Source organism: Erythrolamprus reginae, chromosome 1 (genome assembly GCF_031021105.1).
Source record: "Erythrolamprus reginae isolate rEryReg1 chromosome 1, rEryReg1.hap1, whole genome shotgun sequence".
NCBI lineage: Eukaryota > Metazoa > Chordata > Lepidosauria > Squamata > Dipsadidae > Erythrolamprus > Erythrolamprus reginae.
Window position 1 is genome coordinate 255,041,028 of NC_091950.1, and position 16,316 is coordinate 255,057,343.

A 16,316-nucleotide genomic window follows, 5' to 3' on the forward strand; every position below is an offset into this window, starting at 1 on the left:
TTGTGTTTTAATTTTACAGTAAAAAATAAAGATTGATATTCACTATACACTAAAATAAGCCATAATTTATGTGAACATTTAATGGTTTGGTATGTTATGTGGATCCATCTAATTATAACCATAGCTAAACAAACCATGATACATGAACTGAGATTGTTTACATTGAGCATCCTGAACTGTAAAAGTTTACCTGTGGATCAGTGAGGAAAAACTTTGTGGTTTTTTAAAGTAATCTGGAAGATTAGATTAGATTAGATTTATTGGATTTATATGCCGCCCCTCTCCGCAAACTCGGGGCGGCTCACAACAATAATAAAAAACAGTACATAATAAAAATCCAATGCCCACCAATCTAATTACAATTTAAAATTAGTAATTTCATAAAACAATCCCAATATATATAAAAAACAGGCACACAGTCAATCAATCAACAAAACAACATGGGCAAGGGGGAGGTGTTTTAGTTCCCCCATGCCTGACGGCAGAGGTGGGTCTTAAGGAGTTTACGAAAGGCAGGAAGAGTTTCTTGACCGAGATATGGTTCATACACACACACACACACACACACACACACACTGAGAAATTATTAATTGTCTGAGGTAGAGCAATGGACAGCAACTAAATATTGTAACATTATGAAAATACCAATGTGTAGGTGCTTGAAAACTCATTTGGAGAAAGAATGGGATTGCTCAGTTCTACTGCCTTCCTGTTTACTTGCTAATCCTTTTGAGTTATTGACTCAAAATACTATTTTAAGTGGAATACTTCAACTGATAACTTCAGAGGCCTTTGTCAAACCAGTTGAAGAATGAAGATTTCCACAGGCTATTTATAAGGAAGGGAGTAGTTTTGTCCCTGTGTATTATTAAATGCTTTTTAAAATTAGATAATGGAATCATTCAAGAGAAACATAGGCATGGAAAAAGAAATAGCATGCGTTTAGACTTTGAAGGCAAAAATTCTTTTCAGAAACAATTTTTTCTCTTGTTCATGTTCTGTTTAACACATTCTAGTTCTTTACTTTTTTAAAAAAAAGAGGAAATCTTTTAATCAATGTATATTATTCAGTTTCAGTATCCCCGATTCATGTGCATTCAAGTACCACTTGTACTATAAATGCTAGTGACAATTTATTCTGAACTGAGCATTATCTTTTATCAGCTGTCAGTTGACTGCCGGGTAGAGATGACAAAAAAAGCCATAAAGTCGATGAAACATTCATCTGAAAAAGCTGGGAAAAGAGCTTCTGAGGGGGACCTCACAGAGGGTGCGGTCCAAAGGCAAATCACTTACCAAGATGTTTCGAATCATCTGCAGCAGTCCCTTGCACATCTGGAAACCCTTAATCATAGTTTTATTACTTACCTGAAAACCAGTGACCAGGTAGGTGAAAAAGACTTAGCAAAACCAAATAAAGATTATTGTATATAATAGAAACTCCGTGTGCTAGTTTTCTAAATATATTTTCCCATCCGCCTTCGTCTAGGTTTGTTTCACTCTGTAAAACATACCATAAAAGTAGCCAGATTTAATTTCACGCTGAGATAATTCAGGTGACAGAATCACCGTTTTTCATTTCTTTTTAAAACTTGGAAAGGTACTCCTCATTATGGTAATTGGGGACCAGAATGTCGGTCATTAAGGGATACTGGCACAAAGCTCAACATAAGGTGACTGCATTGCTTAGTAACACCAGTTCTGACAGTCTCTGGTTACCATCTTTAAGTGAGGACCACATGTTTCAAGTTTCAAGTTTTATTGGATTTATATGCCGCCCCTCTCCGAAAACTCGGGGCGGCTAACAACAATCATAAACAATGTACAATAAAATCCAAAACTAAAAGCAAATTTAAAACCCCTTAATATATAAAAACCAAACATACATACAAGCATACCATATATACAGTTGTGACGGCCTAGGGGGAGAAAAAAAAGTCTTAATTCCCCCATGCCTGGCGGCAGAGGTGGGTTTTAAGTAGCTTACGAAAGGCAAGGAGGGTGGGGACAATTCTGATCTCTGGGGGGGAGTTGGTTCCAGAGGGTCGGGGCCGCCACAGAGAAGGCTCTTCCCCTGGGTCCCGCCAAGTGGCATTGTTTAGTTGACGAGACCCGAGAAGACCCACTCTGTGGGACCTAACTGGCCGCTGGGATTCGTGCGGCAGAAGGCGGTCCCTGAGGTAATCTGGTCCGGTGCCATGAAGGGCTTTATAGGTCATAACCAACATGGATCATTAAGGAAAGATTGTAACACTCAGCTTTCTGCTGGCTCCCCTGTTGAATTGGTTTGTGGGAAGCCAGCAAAGAAGATTACACATTGTGATTACAGGACATTGCAGTTGTTGGAAATCCAGGCTGGTTGCCAAAGCTCCCAGATCATATTCACGTGTCCCTCAGGTGTGATAGATAGAACTTCAAGAACCAATTGCAACTACCATTCATTCAGCTCTCTCAAGTTTTTGCAGTCACTGAAAAGAGTGATCATTTAAAGATGATCACCGGGGACGCCAAATCTATATGTCCCAGGACAATGTTGCAAGATCCAGTCTAGGTTGAAGTGTGTTGGTGTGTTTTCATTCCATTAGAGGGAAATTTCTTGAGGCTTCAGCACAGTCTGAAAGCTCAGAAAAGTAAACCTCTCAGGTCCTGGTGACTGACCAAGATTGGATCTCGCAGGAACACCTGCATTTATATTTATCAGCTGCCTGGTAGGATAGTGATACGATAGATTTGGATTCTGCAATCGTTTTGCTTGATGGTAATTTTTCTATTATTAATAAAATCATAAAAGTAAGGTGGAAAAGGAAATTGTGGAATGTTTTTTTTACATATAGTGAATACAAATATCCCTAAGGTAGCCATTATGATATTAATTCCACAAATTGCTTTGAGCAGTGGAAGGAATAATTTATTGGAATAAAGTTTGTAGCTTTTGGTTTTCATTGATTCTGAAAAGGTTACTTCTAGATTGGCAATGAAATCTGAATTTCAGAAATAAATATTGAGTTATTGTGACTTAAACTTACTTACACTTAAATGGTTTCCCCTTATAGAAAATTCTGCAAGAATATGGCTATCAATATGATATATCCCGGTCAGAAAAGAAAAAAATCCACGAACAAGTTGTAACAATGTGCTTGGATGGACAACCTTTGAACATGATAAAAACATTACTGGATGTTGCTGTTGGAGATTTAGGACTTTCACCCAGGGATGTTGTTGAGACAGCTCTAATCAGAGTGATAGCTGCTTTGAGGTAAGTAAAATTATGCATTTCAGAACTTTGAAGTGTGTATTGTTAAATATAATTGAAATGGCATTTTTTTAAAGAAAAGAAGACATGTATAGAATAGTACCCAAGTGCCTTGCTTTTGGTTTTGCTTTTACTTTTGCTTTTGTAGAAAATCCATGTATATAAACAAATAGACCCTTAATAGCAGGCTTTTACGTACATCAGTTTCATGGGTTTGTTTCAACGTTGTGTGCTCTATTTATTTTATTAAAATGTTTTACACTGTGTTTCAACCAAAGGGTCTTTACAAAAGTGTCCATTATTCTTTTTTAAAAACACATTAAAAGAAAAGTGTGGGAGTTGGCATCTATTAAAAAGATCAACCGTTAGCTGTGAGTTCCCCATAACTTTTCTGTTTGAGGATTAGTCCTAATGAAATCATCGTACTTATATTTTTGTAAGAACAAACTAAAGCCATCTCTGCAGGTTCCCTTGTGTATTTTAGAAGGTGCAATTGCCACACAATAGGCTTGTTTTATCTTTTTATAAAGGAATTTAATAATGTACAGCTTTAAGAAGATCTTTATCTCCTTAGTTTTAAGTTTCAAATGTGTTAATATTTACTAGTGGTGAGATTACATATTTAAAGTAAGACAATAAATTTGAAAGAAACTCTGAATAATGCCATGCAAAATAGTGAATATATGCTATATTTTGCCAGCTGTGGTGTTGATTTCTTTCAAACAAATCTGAAAGTAAAGTTGGCAGCAGATGTCAATTCCTTATATACTGACTATATTTAGTGGAGCAGGATGCCCACAACCACTCATTAATGGCTAAGTAAATGACAGCTGATAAAACTGCTCATTTAAATTATTTGGATGTTTATAAATACTTATTAGAGAGTCAATGATTAGAGAGGCAATAGAAATGTCAGCACATATTTACCCTCTTACACAGCATTACCCACATCATGAATAAATAGCATCCATGAAAACTTGCACTTGATTAATAACACCAACTATTTATTAGTTATACTTTTGGCTATATATTTGAGGGTATAAATTGGCATTAGCTATGGCTTGACCACACGTATATCAACCATTTGATGGGCTACTAACTATTTCACTGAATGTTAATATGAAAATGGCTCAACAGTCTAGATATTGTCTCACATAAGAGTTTTTAAGAGAGAAACTGAAATATATATTTTTAACAGTAAACAAGTCTTGCCTTTTTGTTTAATGATCTTTTCTATCTCAGATAGCTAAGCAACGAGAGAGAGGGAAACTAATCAGGTATTCTCTTTTAAAAGCATAAGAGAAAATATTAGTAGAGGAAAAATTTAAAACTGACCTGCAACAGTAAAATGCTTAATATCTCAAATGTTTCTAAAACATTGATAAAAGTATACATAAGTTACTACAATCTAGTAAATACCAAAGTAGAGCTTATGTAATACAAAGGAACAAATTAACCAATGAAATTACTTTAAGCATAGAATACTGAAGTTCTACTCAAGAAATATTGAACTATTAAGTGGACAGCAATATTTAAAACTGTACATGTTAAACTGGAGTTACCAAGACCCTATCAATAGCTTGCTTTGAAAAAGTCCTATTGTCATGATTTTTTCCCTTTACCCAAGAAGCTAGTTATCATATTTTTTCGGTCTATAAGACACACTCCCCCCCCCCCTCCTAAAAGTAGCTGAAAATTTGGGTGCATTTTGTATTTCGAAGATAGCCCCGCGCACCCGCCAGCCCACACCCTTTAGATATTTTCAACCTCCTACATTGTGTTTTTGGGTGGTTCCAGACAGCAAGAATCGGCAACATCCTCACTGCAACTCGGATTTTGATAACAAGCAGCACAGATCTTTTTATACAGCTATAGGTAGAAAGATGTCTCAAGAGTGGAGCCTTTGGTGCCAAGTCTCTCTTCTGCCCCCATGAAAATCATCCCCACCCAATCCACTCCAGTTAAATGCCCATAGGGTGATAGGATTTGTTTTAAATGGATAAAAAGTTCTGTGCTGCTCATTATCAAAATCCTAGTGGAAGTGAGGACGCTGCTGATCCTGATGCTGGTAGACAGAGGGATAATGTTTTTTTCTTGTTTTCTTCCCCCAAAATTAAGTTGCATCTTATACTCTGGTGCATCTTATACTCTGAAAAATACGGTAGTTATGCAATAGAAGCAGTTAAAGGAATCTTAATACAGCTTGTTTCTATGCTTGAAATGGGAAAATTATGAAAGAATGAATGAAAGAAAATACTTTTTATTATTAATTAGAGGGGATCTTGGGTGTTAATTTCTCTTTTTAAAAATACTACTCTGACAGTTATGAAAGCCGCTTATAAAAGTTGAACTCATAATAATCCTAAATCAGGACTTGTTTAAATAACGTTTGTTGGACAAGTTCAAATGGTTTCATTAAGCTGACTAAGCCATAAATTGTTTGCAGTTCCACAAATGGTTAGATTCACATATTATATTGAATCAAAACTAAGCAAACCAAATTATGATAAACTCAGTCAGTGTATCTTGTGTAATTTTTACTTGTTTAGTGTTCGATAAGCTGCACAGAATGTTTATACATGTAGGACCTAAGATTTCTGAAACATCCATTCCAAATAAGCATCTTTCTGTTTTACTCATGACAGTGAAGAGAGTGATCAGCATTCTTTTCATAAAGATCCTTTTCAAATATTGGAAGACATTGTCTCTGCTGTCTACACAAGTGCTGAAAATAGGTAAGAGTTTTAAGAGTATAATATGAAAATTGATTACAGTTGCTAAATAAGAACATGCATCAAATTTGAATTAAGTTTAAAAACCTGGATTAAAGCTAACAGTTTGGAAATGGTGTTGTGGATCCCTCCAAACCAGAAATGAGTTGTGGCAGAGTAAATGCAACCAGTTTAAGAGCAGGACTTGCAACCTATGCCCCAAAATGTTTTATTTTTGTTTCCTATATTGTATTCTATATTCAACTATGTTTTTACTCATGCAGATGGTCAGCCTGATTTGAAATACTTTCTGGTTTTATTTCCATACTAATTTCCTACCAAATTTGAAATAATGTTTTCTTCACATATCCATATATTTAATCTCAGATTCCCATTCTGTGCCCTATTCAGAAACTTGTAGCTTTTTCTTGGGGAATCTGTCCCATATGTTTTGATGGAATCAGATAGTTTCATATCCACCAGTGGATCTGTAGCTTTTAAACTTCTACTTTGTATGCTTGGCAGCAAACTTTCTCAAAGAAGCACCTCCTGCATCTATCTGTTATAACATGTCAAGTTATTAGTTCCAAAAGAACTGCTACACTGTTTTTTGCCCATACTATTATTTTCCCCAGGGAAAAGCCCAATGAATCTAGTCACAAATCCATATAAAATTCTAGTAGGAAGATAAATTTTGTAATACCAATATTACTATAATAAGGTCTTAGACCTGTATTCCATGAAACATCATTTACCTTTGTATCCTTCAGATGTTGTAGAAACTAAATATAAATGGTTCCCTTCAGAAAGATACTGTTATCTGAAAAAATGAGCTTACCTAACTTTTGAAGCCAAGGCCTCAACTGCTTTCTTTTTAATTTATCAACTTTTTAATTTACATTCCAAATGTCACTTCCTCCAAAAACTCATTTCTAATTTAGCACCAGTTCTTTGAGAGATGGAATATAAAAAGAGTACATAGGCTAAATAAATTCTGAAGTTTTTATGAAATGATAACTTAAACTGTCAGCTTATATTATTTCAGCACTTTCAGACAGGTTGAATTGGTGTCTTCTAGCTGGTATTATGTTCTCATCTGTCTTGTTAGAATGACTACAGCAGTATTACTTCAAATATAAATCACATGCTACCTGCTTCTTCTTTTGGTTTAAAAAAAAGCAGTGTCAAGTTGAAATATTAACACTGAATATAACAAGCATTATTTATACAAATAAAGATATATAGTCTTTTGGAGCTAGCAAAATGGGCAGTGGTTGCCTGAGATGGAGGAGTGGTGGTTTTCCTGGAATATTTTAAGTCCTAGAGCAGCAATGGGAAACCTTTTTGGCGTTGTGTGCCAAAAGTGTGTGAGTATGCCCATGACAGTGTGCCGGCACCTATAATGCAATGCACACCCCACCTGCACATGCACTCTCCACACTCACACACCCCACATGTGCCCACACAGCGCATGTGTGCATTCCCTGCGCATGCAACCCCCCCCACCCCACCCCCGGTGCTCTGTTTTGGGCCTCAAAACAGTCCTGCACCAAGCCAGTGCACCTGTTACCACTTCCCAGCCGGCGCAGCTCCATAAGTGAGGAACTGTGCTCTCCTCTTGTCCTCCTGGGGCAGCTCGCCTCTATGCTGGCGGCTACTTCAGGAGGGAGGGAGGGAAGTCCTAGCCCACTGTTCTTGCCACTGCCAGGTGCATCTCTGGCTGAAGCCCGAAAATCAGCTGGCCAGCAGGAGACACTCGTGCACGTGCTGTAAACCTGACCTGGACATCGACTCACATACCTGCAGAGATGGCCCTACGTGCCACCTCTGCCACCCGCCATCACGGTCCTATAGCATCTTATTAAGATTGTTTGATTGTGCGTTTCATCAAACCACAGTTTTGTCATTCAATTTATAGACTGTGTATTAGATCAAGGAAAAGTTTGTCTGCACCTGCATCCGATACTTCTTACTTAATGAAATGAATATACAGGGTTTTTACTTCAGCAGATAACAGTAGGTAACAAACACAAGGATTATTAGTTTATTATTATGATTTAGTCAATTTTTCGAGAAAACTTCCTTTTCTAATTTGTTTCCTTGTATGCTTTTAAAATTAACAGAAAGTGCTTTTTATCTTTAGTCTGCTGCAATATTGCTATTCATGTGATGTTTTGAGGGAACATATCAGACTCAAATGGATTAACTCTAACAGAAAAAAATAAGAGCAGTTGTTTGGAGAAAATAGGAAAGATTAAATTAAAGACAGCTTCACAGCCTTCCCTCTCAAAAAGAGAGAGAGAAGATATTAAAAGACTATTCCTAAAAGATTTGTGGGTGAATAAAATGTATTAAAAAGAAGCAGTTCCTTGTGTTGTGGAAGAGTTATTGCTGAAGATAGGAGAGAGTAAACTATTTTCTGTTCCAATATGGCTTGATTCCAGGTTTGGGCAGGTAAAAGGCAACATTATGAAGCATATCTAGGAGAAGAGGTGGGAAAAGTATGCCACTTCAACATCTCACACTTTCTAGCACGGATTAAGTACTGTATTTCCATCTTCTTTTCAGATAAAGATTGTAAACCAAATTGGTTCATGCAAGAATTAAAGACAGATTTACATTGCAAAGCTAAAAGTTAAAGTAGACTAGATGTTTGAGGGGAAGAGTGGAGTTAATTTCTGTCAAACTCTTCTCCAAGTATGTAATTACTTTTAAGAAATCTGAGGAGGGATAAAGAGGCAAGCAAGGTTGACTACAAAGTAGAACATTAGGCTTCTTGGAAATACACTATTTTCTTGGGCTAAGATCCTGATTTCTCCCACAAGTATACCTTGAATCACAGATCAGCAACAACATGATCTAAAACTTGTTAGAAAGAAGCATTGCAAAATAAACTAAATCAAGAACATAACAAATGTAAGTCCTGGTAGAAAATATCATGATTTGGCAGCACCAACTTTCAATTTTTTGGTTTCTGAATGAATAAATATTAATTTAACGAAAGACAGACATGAGGGGCCTTGGGAAGGCTAAATGCTCATATAGATAATTTAATTAACATGGCTTTCTCCATTCTTTTATTCTAATTATCTATTTTACTTCTTAAAAACTTCATTTTTTTTCTGTTTTTGTCAATCAGCAAAAAATTGCAGATACCTCCTTTTTATATTCTGCAGCTTTCGGTCTTTGACTGTATAAATACAGTGATCCCTCGATCATCGCGAGGGTTCCGTTCCAGGACCCCACGCGATGATCGATTTTTCGCGAAGTAGCGGTGCGGAAGTAAAAACACCATCTGCACATGCGCAGATGGTGTTTTTACTTCCACCGCCCTTCGCCCCCCTTTCCCCAGCGTGCGCGCGTGCTGCCCGCCCCCCGCGCTGTTGCTGGGGCCGCTTCTCAGCTGAGAAGCGGCCCCGGGGTTTCCCCAGCGTGCGCGCGTGCTGCCCGCCCCCTGCGCTGTTGCTGGGGCCGCTTCTCAGCTGAGAAGCGGCCCCGGGGTTTCCCCAGCGTGCGCGCGTGCTGCCCACCCCCCGCGCTGTTGCTGGGGCCGCTTCTCAGCTGAGAAGCGGCCCCGGGGTTTCCCCAGCGTGCGCGCGTGCTGCCCGCCCCCCGCGCTGTTGCTGGGGCCGCTTCTCAGCTGAGAAGCGGCCCCGGGGTTTCCCCCAGCGTGCGCGCGTGCTGCCCACCCCCCCGCGCTGTTGCTGGGGCCGCTTCTCAGCTGAGAAGCGGCCCCGGGGTTTCCCCAGCGTGCGTGCGTGCTGCCCGCCCCCGCGCTGTTGCTGGGGCCGCTTCTCAGCTGAGAAGCGGCCCCGGGGTTTCCCCAGCGTGCGCGCCTGCCGCCCGCCCCCCGCGCTGTTGCTGGGGCCGCTTCTCAGCTGAGAAGCGGCCCCGGGGTTTCCCCAGCGTGCGCGCGTGCCGCCCGCCCCCCGCGCTGTTGCTGGGGCCGCTTCTCAGCTGAGAAGCGGCCCCGGGGTTTCCCGCGCGTGTGCCGCCCACCCGCCCACCCCGTTGCTCGCGCCCAGGCTCGCGCGCGCTGCCCGCCCGCCCACGCTGTTGCCGGCTCCGCTTCCCAGCTGGGAGGCGGAGGTGAGGTTTCTCGGCGCGCGGGCTTTCCCCAGCAACGCGCGCAGAGCTAGGGTGTCCCCAGGCTCGCGCGCGCCGCCCCGCCCGCCCACGCTGTTGCCGGCTCCGCTTCCCAGCTGGGAGGCGGAGGTGAGGTTTCCCGCGCGAGCGGGCTTTCCCCAGCAACGCGCGCAGAGCTAGGGTGTCCCCAGGCTCGCGCGCGCCGCCCGCCCGCCCACGCTGTTGCCGGCTCCGCTTCCCAGCTGGGAGGCGGAGGTGAGGTGTCCCCAAGCGCGCGGGCTTTCCCCCAGCAACGCGCGCAGAGCTAGGGTGTCCCTCCCAGCTGGGAGGCGGAGGTGGGGTTTCCCCGCGCGCGCCGCTGTCTTACCGGGGCAAGAGGGGGAAGACCCAGGGAAGCCTCTGCCCGGTGGGGAAACTCCACCATCTACGCATGCGTGGAAGGGCACGCATGCGCAGATGGTGGAGTTTACTTCCGGGTTGAAAACTCGCGATATAGCGTTTAGCGAACATCGAGATCGCGAAACTCGAGGGATCACTGTATTGCTGTTTGAAGAACTGAACAGGCATTAGAGTTCAGATTTTCTCTAGTGACAAGAAACACACAGTCTCCTTTGATTGGGTAGACAGAATGATACTTAATTTTCCTAACACAATCTAACAAAATAGATTGTGTTATATGAAAAATATCCATAAAAATAAAAAATAATTTCCTTAGAAATGAATGTGTTTAAAAACACCCAAAACTGGCAAAAAAAAGTGCATAGCAACGCACATTTCTGATAGTATGCAACAATAGATCTGCTGAAAATGTTGAACAGGAAATACAGTGGTACCTCGTGATACTAACCCCTCGTGATACGAACCCCTCGTGATACAAACCTGGAGTTCGGAAATTTTTTGCCTCTTCTTACGAACTTTTCTTGGCTTACGAACCCACCGCAGATAGCAAAATGGCGCTCCGCTGGGTGCCGCCGCCCAGCGGTCAATTTTTAAAACAGCCGGGGGGCTTCTCGCCGTTCTCCCGATCCCAAACCTTTTGGGTTCGGGAGGCCGCCGAGAAGCGCCGCCACCTGGCTGTCACCTTCTGAAACAGCCGGGGGGCTTCTCGGCATTCTCCTGAATGCCGAACCTGGAAGTTCGGGTTCGGGTTCCGGAGGCCGCCGAGAAGCGCCCGGCTGTTTCAGAAGGTTACAGCCGGGACGCGGCACTTGGCAGAGCACCGTTTTTGCGATCGGCGGCGGCATTTTTGGCCGATCTGGAGGCTGGAAAGGAGGTGGGGAATCCCAATAGGGAATTCCATGGGTGGAACTTTGACATCACGAAGACGGTGACAGCCGGGCAGCGGCGCTTCTCAGCGGCCTCCTGAACCCGAACCTGAAAAGTTCGGGTTCGGAAGAACGGCGAGAAGCCCCCCGGCTGTTTTAAAAAGTGACAGCCGGGCGGCGGCGCCCAGAGGAGCACCATTTTGCGATCTGCGGTGGGTTCGTAAGCCGAAAAAAGTTCGTAAGAAGAGGCAAAAAATTTCTGAACCCTGGGTTCGTATCACGAGGGGTTCGTATCATGAGGGGTTCATATCACGAGGGGTTCATATCATGAGGTACCACTGTATAAGGATTTTTGCTATCTATTGATAGTTTTTAGATTAGCTACTTACGTGTTTATTTCCTTCATATTCTCACCTACTGCTCACGTGGAACCATCCCCTCTCCTCCTTCCCCACTTATTTCCAAAGTTGGAAAGGTTGGTGATCAGTGTCTTAAATCAAGAAGGACCTGGATTGAATTCATTAGTGGAATATGATTAGATGAAAACTGATAATAACAGATGTGTGTCTTAATCTGATTGTAGCGAGAATCTGGTGTCTTCAGATGATTTGTTGGCTTGGCTTAGGCCCTACTGTGGAGATGATTCTTTACCAGTGAAGCCCCGCATAAGAGTGCTACAGATTTTGGAGCAAGCTTTTCACCTAAGCGACGAGGATAGCAAGCTGCTTATACTATTTAGAACACAAGCTGTTCTCAAAGCTTATTGGCCCCAGACTCAGGTAGGCAATCTCATATGGCAATGTTTCTTCTTTACTTCTTTAGAAATAAGCAAGTTATTTCTAAAACAGAGCACTTGTGGGTTTCTTCTCAGATCTGTTAAATGGGAGCTTGTTTGTACTAATTATTTTTTCTCTTAACCCAATAAATATCTCGGGTGATTTTTCATTTTCTAATTCCTGTTCTTTGTTAATGAGTTTAATAAAATTAAAATTAAAACTGTAAATTAAAAGACATAGCTCTTGAGCATGTAGCATGAAAATAAGTCAAAAGTAAGTATGCATTATTAAAATTGCATATGGTTCTCAGAAAGCAGGAAATGTTAGTGAGTACAAGGGATTTCAGATCAACTAAATTATTTTTCCTTTTTTGCTTGTCTTTTGTAATACTTAAAAGTATTCTTCTTAAGTAGCTCAGTTCCAGGTTATTACATGGGTACATCCACATAGGATTCCTGGTAACAATTGTTTTTCATTGTTTTTCATTGTTATCTTCCTGGATGTGTTTCTTTAAAAATTATGTGACTCCAGACCAGTGATGGCAAACCTTTTTGTTGTTGTGCACACACACATGTACATACACACACACATGTGCATATGCCAAATTCTGTGCATATACCCCGCACTGTGCATGCACATATCCACTGGGCATGTGGCCCCCACATCCCATTTTGGACCAACCTTTGCCGGCGTGAATGGCCTGCCTTTGCTCCCCCGAGTGCCCAAGCCGGCCAATGGCTCTTGCCTTTCCCCCTGCAGCTGCCACTTCTGCTGCTCTTCTGTGGCAGCAGGGCTGCGTAGGAGGAACGCTGGAAACAGAGGTCTGGCCAGCCATTGCCATTGCTGTCTTTACACATGCATGCATACCAGAAATTACGAGACCAAGTGGCCGATGCACATGTGCATTCCTGAAACAGGAAGATCATCTTCCTGGTGCACACATGTGCAATGGGTGGCTGCTCTTCTGATCTGGTGCATGGAAGAGGAATGGATGATGGCTCGGCGTGCCCGGAAAAATGGCTCTATGTGCCATTTCTGGCACGCATGCCATAGGTTCGCCTCATGTCTCTAGACAGTAGAATAATTACTTCCCATCCAAGTGTTTACATTGTTTTATTACAGCTATTTCTAATTCTTACTTATTTCATCTAAATGGCATAGGCACGCAACAAATTAGATATTTAAAAAAACAAATTAGCAATTGGCTGAGATAAGAGTAGCAGTAAATAGGAATGAAACTGAATGAAGTAAACTTTCATGATGGCTGAATCATGAAGTATGTTGAGATCCTCCCCAATGTTTCTTCTGTCCTCCATCCCCAAAGAAAAATATTTAGACCTGGGGTGTCAAACTCTATTTCCTTGAGGGACACATCAGGGCTGTGTTTGACCTCGGGGACCAGGGTGGATGTGGCCAGCTCGATGTCACTTGTGTCAGGAATAGTTGTTTTGGCCCAAGCACTCTGCCAACAAAAACAGGCTCACAAGCTCCATTTTCGACTGCGACAGCCTCCTGTAACCCTCTGCCCACAAAAACAGAGCTCTATTTTTGCTGGCAGGAACACCGCGGGCTGTTTCTTTGCTGTTTTCAGGGTGGCCCCATGGGCCATATCTAAGTACCCCTTAAGCCGGATCTGGCCCCCGGGCCTTGAGCTTGACACCCCTGTTAGACAGTTCAGAGGAGAATTACAGAGTTGGAAGAGACCTTGGGGGTCTTCTAGTTCAACCCTTTACACAAGCAGGATACCTTATATCATTCCAGACAAGTGGCTGTCCAATCTCTTTTTTAAAAGCCATCAATGATGACATACATGCCAGGTATGGTGTATGGGTGATTCTGGATCTGTAAACACAAGTGTTCACACATCTTATCTAGAAGAGATTTTAGGTCATCTTTTTAGCTTATATTCTCTCGCCACAAGGGAGGGAAAAAGAAAAGTTGCTTAAAACTTAAAAGTAGTGAGAAGGCTAGCAAATGGTAGATTTTGGTCATTTTGATCTGCTTGTTTTAGACATTGGTTTACTCTCTTGGAGAAAATAGGATTGCAACGTAATTTTTATATATGTAATAGCATACACTGAATTTCGTTTTCTGAAACCATTACAAGGGAAATTACTGTGCTCCTGCTAAGATGCTTAGAACGTTGATCTGTAATTTATCTAAGTTACAGTATAGGAATATGAACTAAGTCGAGACGAACAAGTAATTTATCCTATTCTGAGTTTCTTCTCGGAAAAAATGGCATAATCATTTATCAATCAGTATCTTCTATTTCAAGATAGATTTGATGAAACAAAGAGCCACTGCTTTTCTATGAGTTCATAATGGCACACACTGTCCATAATTATGTGTGTAAATCTCAGTGGGAGAACAAAATATATTGAATCAGTGGAGGAATTTAATTCCATTTTCACCTTTCTTTTGATTGTAACACAGTACCTGAAGTTAAAGGCCTATGTTATCGTTGACTTGTTTTCAAGAAGCCTTCTCTTGTGAAAGATATAAATTTAATAGATTTTTATAGAACTTACATTGGCCTTGAGAATGTATTGTAACAATTAGAATCTTCTCTCAAGTGCCTTGTTTGTAATTCTGCTTTTAATGCTGTAGTAATTCAGATGCATATTGCAGTAAAGAACTGAATAATAGGGAAATACATTGACAAAATGCCTTAATCAACATGGGTTTTGCTAGGATACAAATAAATCTTTCACTGATTTGAGGTTTGGCTAGTATGAACAGATAATTTTATGATGTTTAACTAATGCATATGGGTAATTTTAAATTTTCAGAAAAGAAAATGCTTGGCTTTCTCATGTCATATGCTTCAGCAGCCCTGTTTCTGAAACTCATTTAAAGACCATTCTTTGAAATGCTGAAAATTAGTATTTCAATAGTATCATTATGGACAAAGTCATCTAGAATGAGATCTGGTATCAAGTATTATAGAATTTATATCGAGAAGGGGGGAAATGTAAATAAGAAATAACTATGTCAACATATTAGCCTTTTTCAGTTTTAATATTTATTTCAAGACATTTGTTAATAAATTGTATGTATTTCTGTATTAATTGTAGCAGAACATGTTCAATAATAAATATTTGACAGGTTCATGTGAGCTTTGAAAGTATGTGTTTCAGATTCCTATTTGGATTTGTAAGAAAATGTGTAAAAAAAATAAAGCAAACCACTTCCAAAGAATGTTGCCAAGAAAACTACAGGAACTAGCAGTTTCCTGGATTAAACATTGACTTGAAGTAACAAACAAACCCAATATAACAAAAAAAACCGTATATCTTGTTTGGTTTTTTTGTTTGTTTAATATGCCACCAATTTAACTGTCTAAACAACTAATATTTGGATAATTGTTCTCTGATACCTGTATTTATTGTGAGATTCCCAATTTATTAGGTGGAAATAGCAGAGATTGAAAATGAAGAAAAAAGGTACCTTCTCTTCTTGAAACTTCTGGAAAATAGCGGGAAACATGAAGAATTCCAGCATTTAGTTATGCTTCTGCAAGCTTGGCCTCCTATGAAAAGCCCAGATTTGTAAGTTATTTGTTTTGCACTTTAACATAAGTTTACAATACCTTTGGGGATTTTAAAGTAGATATTACAATTTATGCATGGTATGTTTGTGTGTATGTTTGGTTTTTAATAAGGGTTTTTAGTTATTTTAAATATTAGATTTGTTATATGCTGTTTTTATTATTGTTGTTAGCCGCCCCGAGTCTACGGAGAGGGGCAGCATACAATTCTCCAATGTACTTGCAAGGAGAGTCCAGGATGGGTTATTCTCAGCCTGATTGGCTGGGACTGAGTTTAATTTAAATATTTAAATATTAGTCAGGCACCGCCCCCCTTAGCCCTCCAGTCTAAAAAACTCAGTCGCAGTAATGGGACTTTGAGTTTTAGTTCTCCTATTAAACTTAATTTAATAGGGTTAATTTTATTGCTAAATTGTTAGTATTGTTTATAATAATGTATTCTTGTGTTTTCTTTCTTTCAGGCACAGGGGGCGGCTTCAAGTTAGCAGCGGGGGTTAATACTCCCAGTGGGTTTAACCCCCCTATGCTGCAGCTCCTCTCAACAGGCAAAAGGGCCTGTTGAAAGGTCCCAGAGGAGCGCCCGGGTCGCTTACCTCCGCGGTGGCACCCGGTGGGAAGGCGGTCGGCTGCCGCTTTGGGGGGCCTGCTCCCCATGGCGAATATGCCGCTTGAAGA

General features: G+C 40.8%; 1 protein-coding gene across 1 annotated transcript in view; it reads left to right on the forward strand.

The window, feature by feature from the left end:
* The window catches only part of NBAS (NBAS subunit of NRZ tethering complex), a 194,249-nt gene that overhangs the window by 145,790 nt on the left and 32,143 nt on the right, over positions 1–16,316 (forward strand). The window contains exons 45-49 of the mRNA XM_070732857.1: positions 1,165–1,386; positions 3,054–3,256; positions 5,899–5,988; positions 11,899–12,094; positions 15,503–15,642. Coding sequence (XP_070588958.1) covers positions 1,165–1,386; positions 3,054–3,256; positions 5,899–5,988; positions 11,899–12,094; positions 15,503–15,642 — 851 coding nt within the window. The remainder of the gene's footprint in view (positions 1–1,164; positions 1,387–3,053; positions 3,257–5,898; positions 5,989–11,898; positions 12,095–15,502; positions 15,643–16,316) is intronic.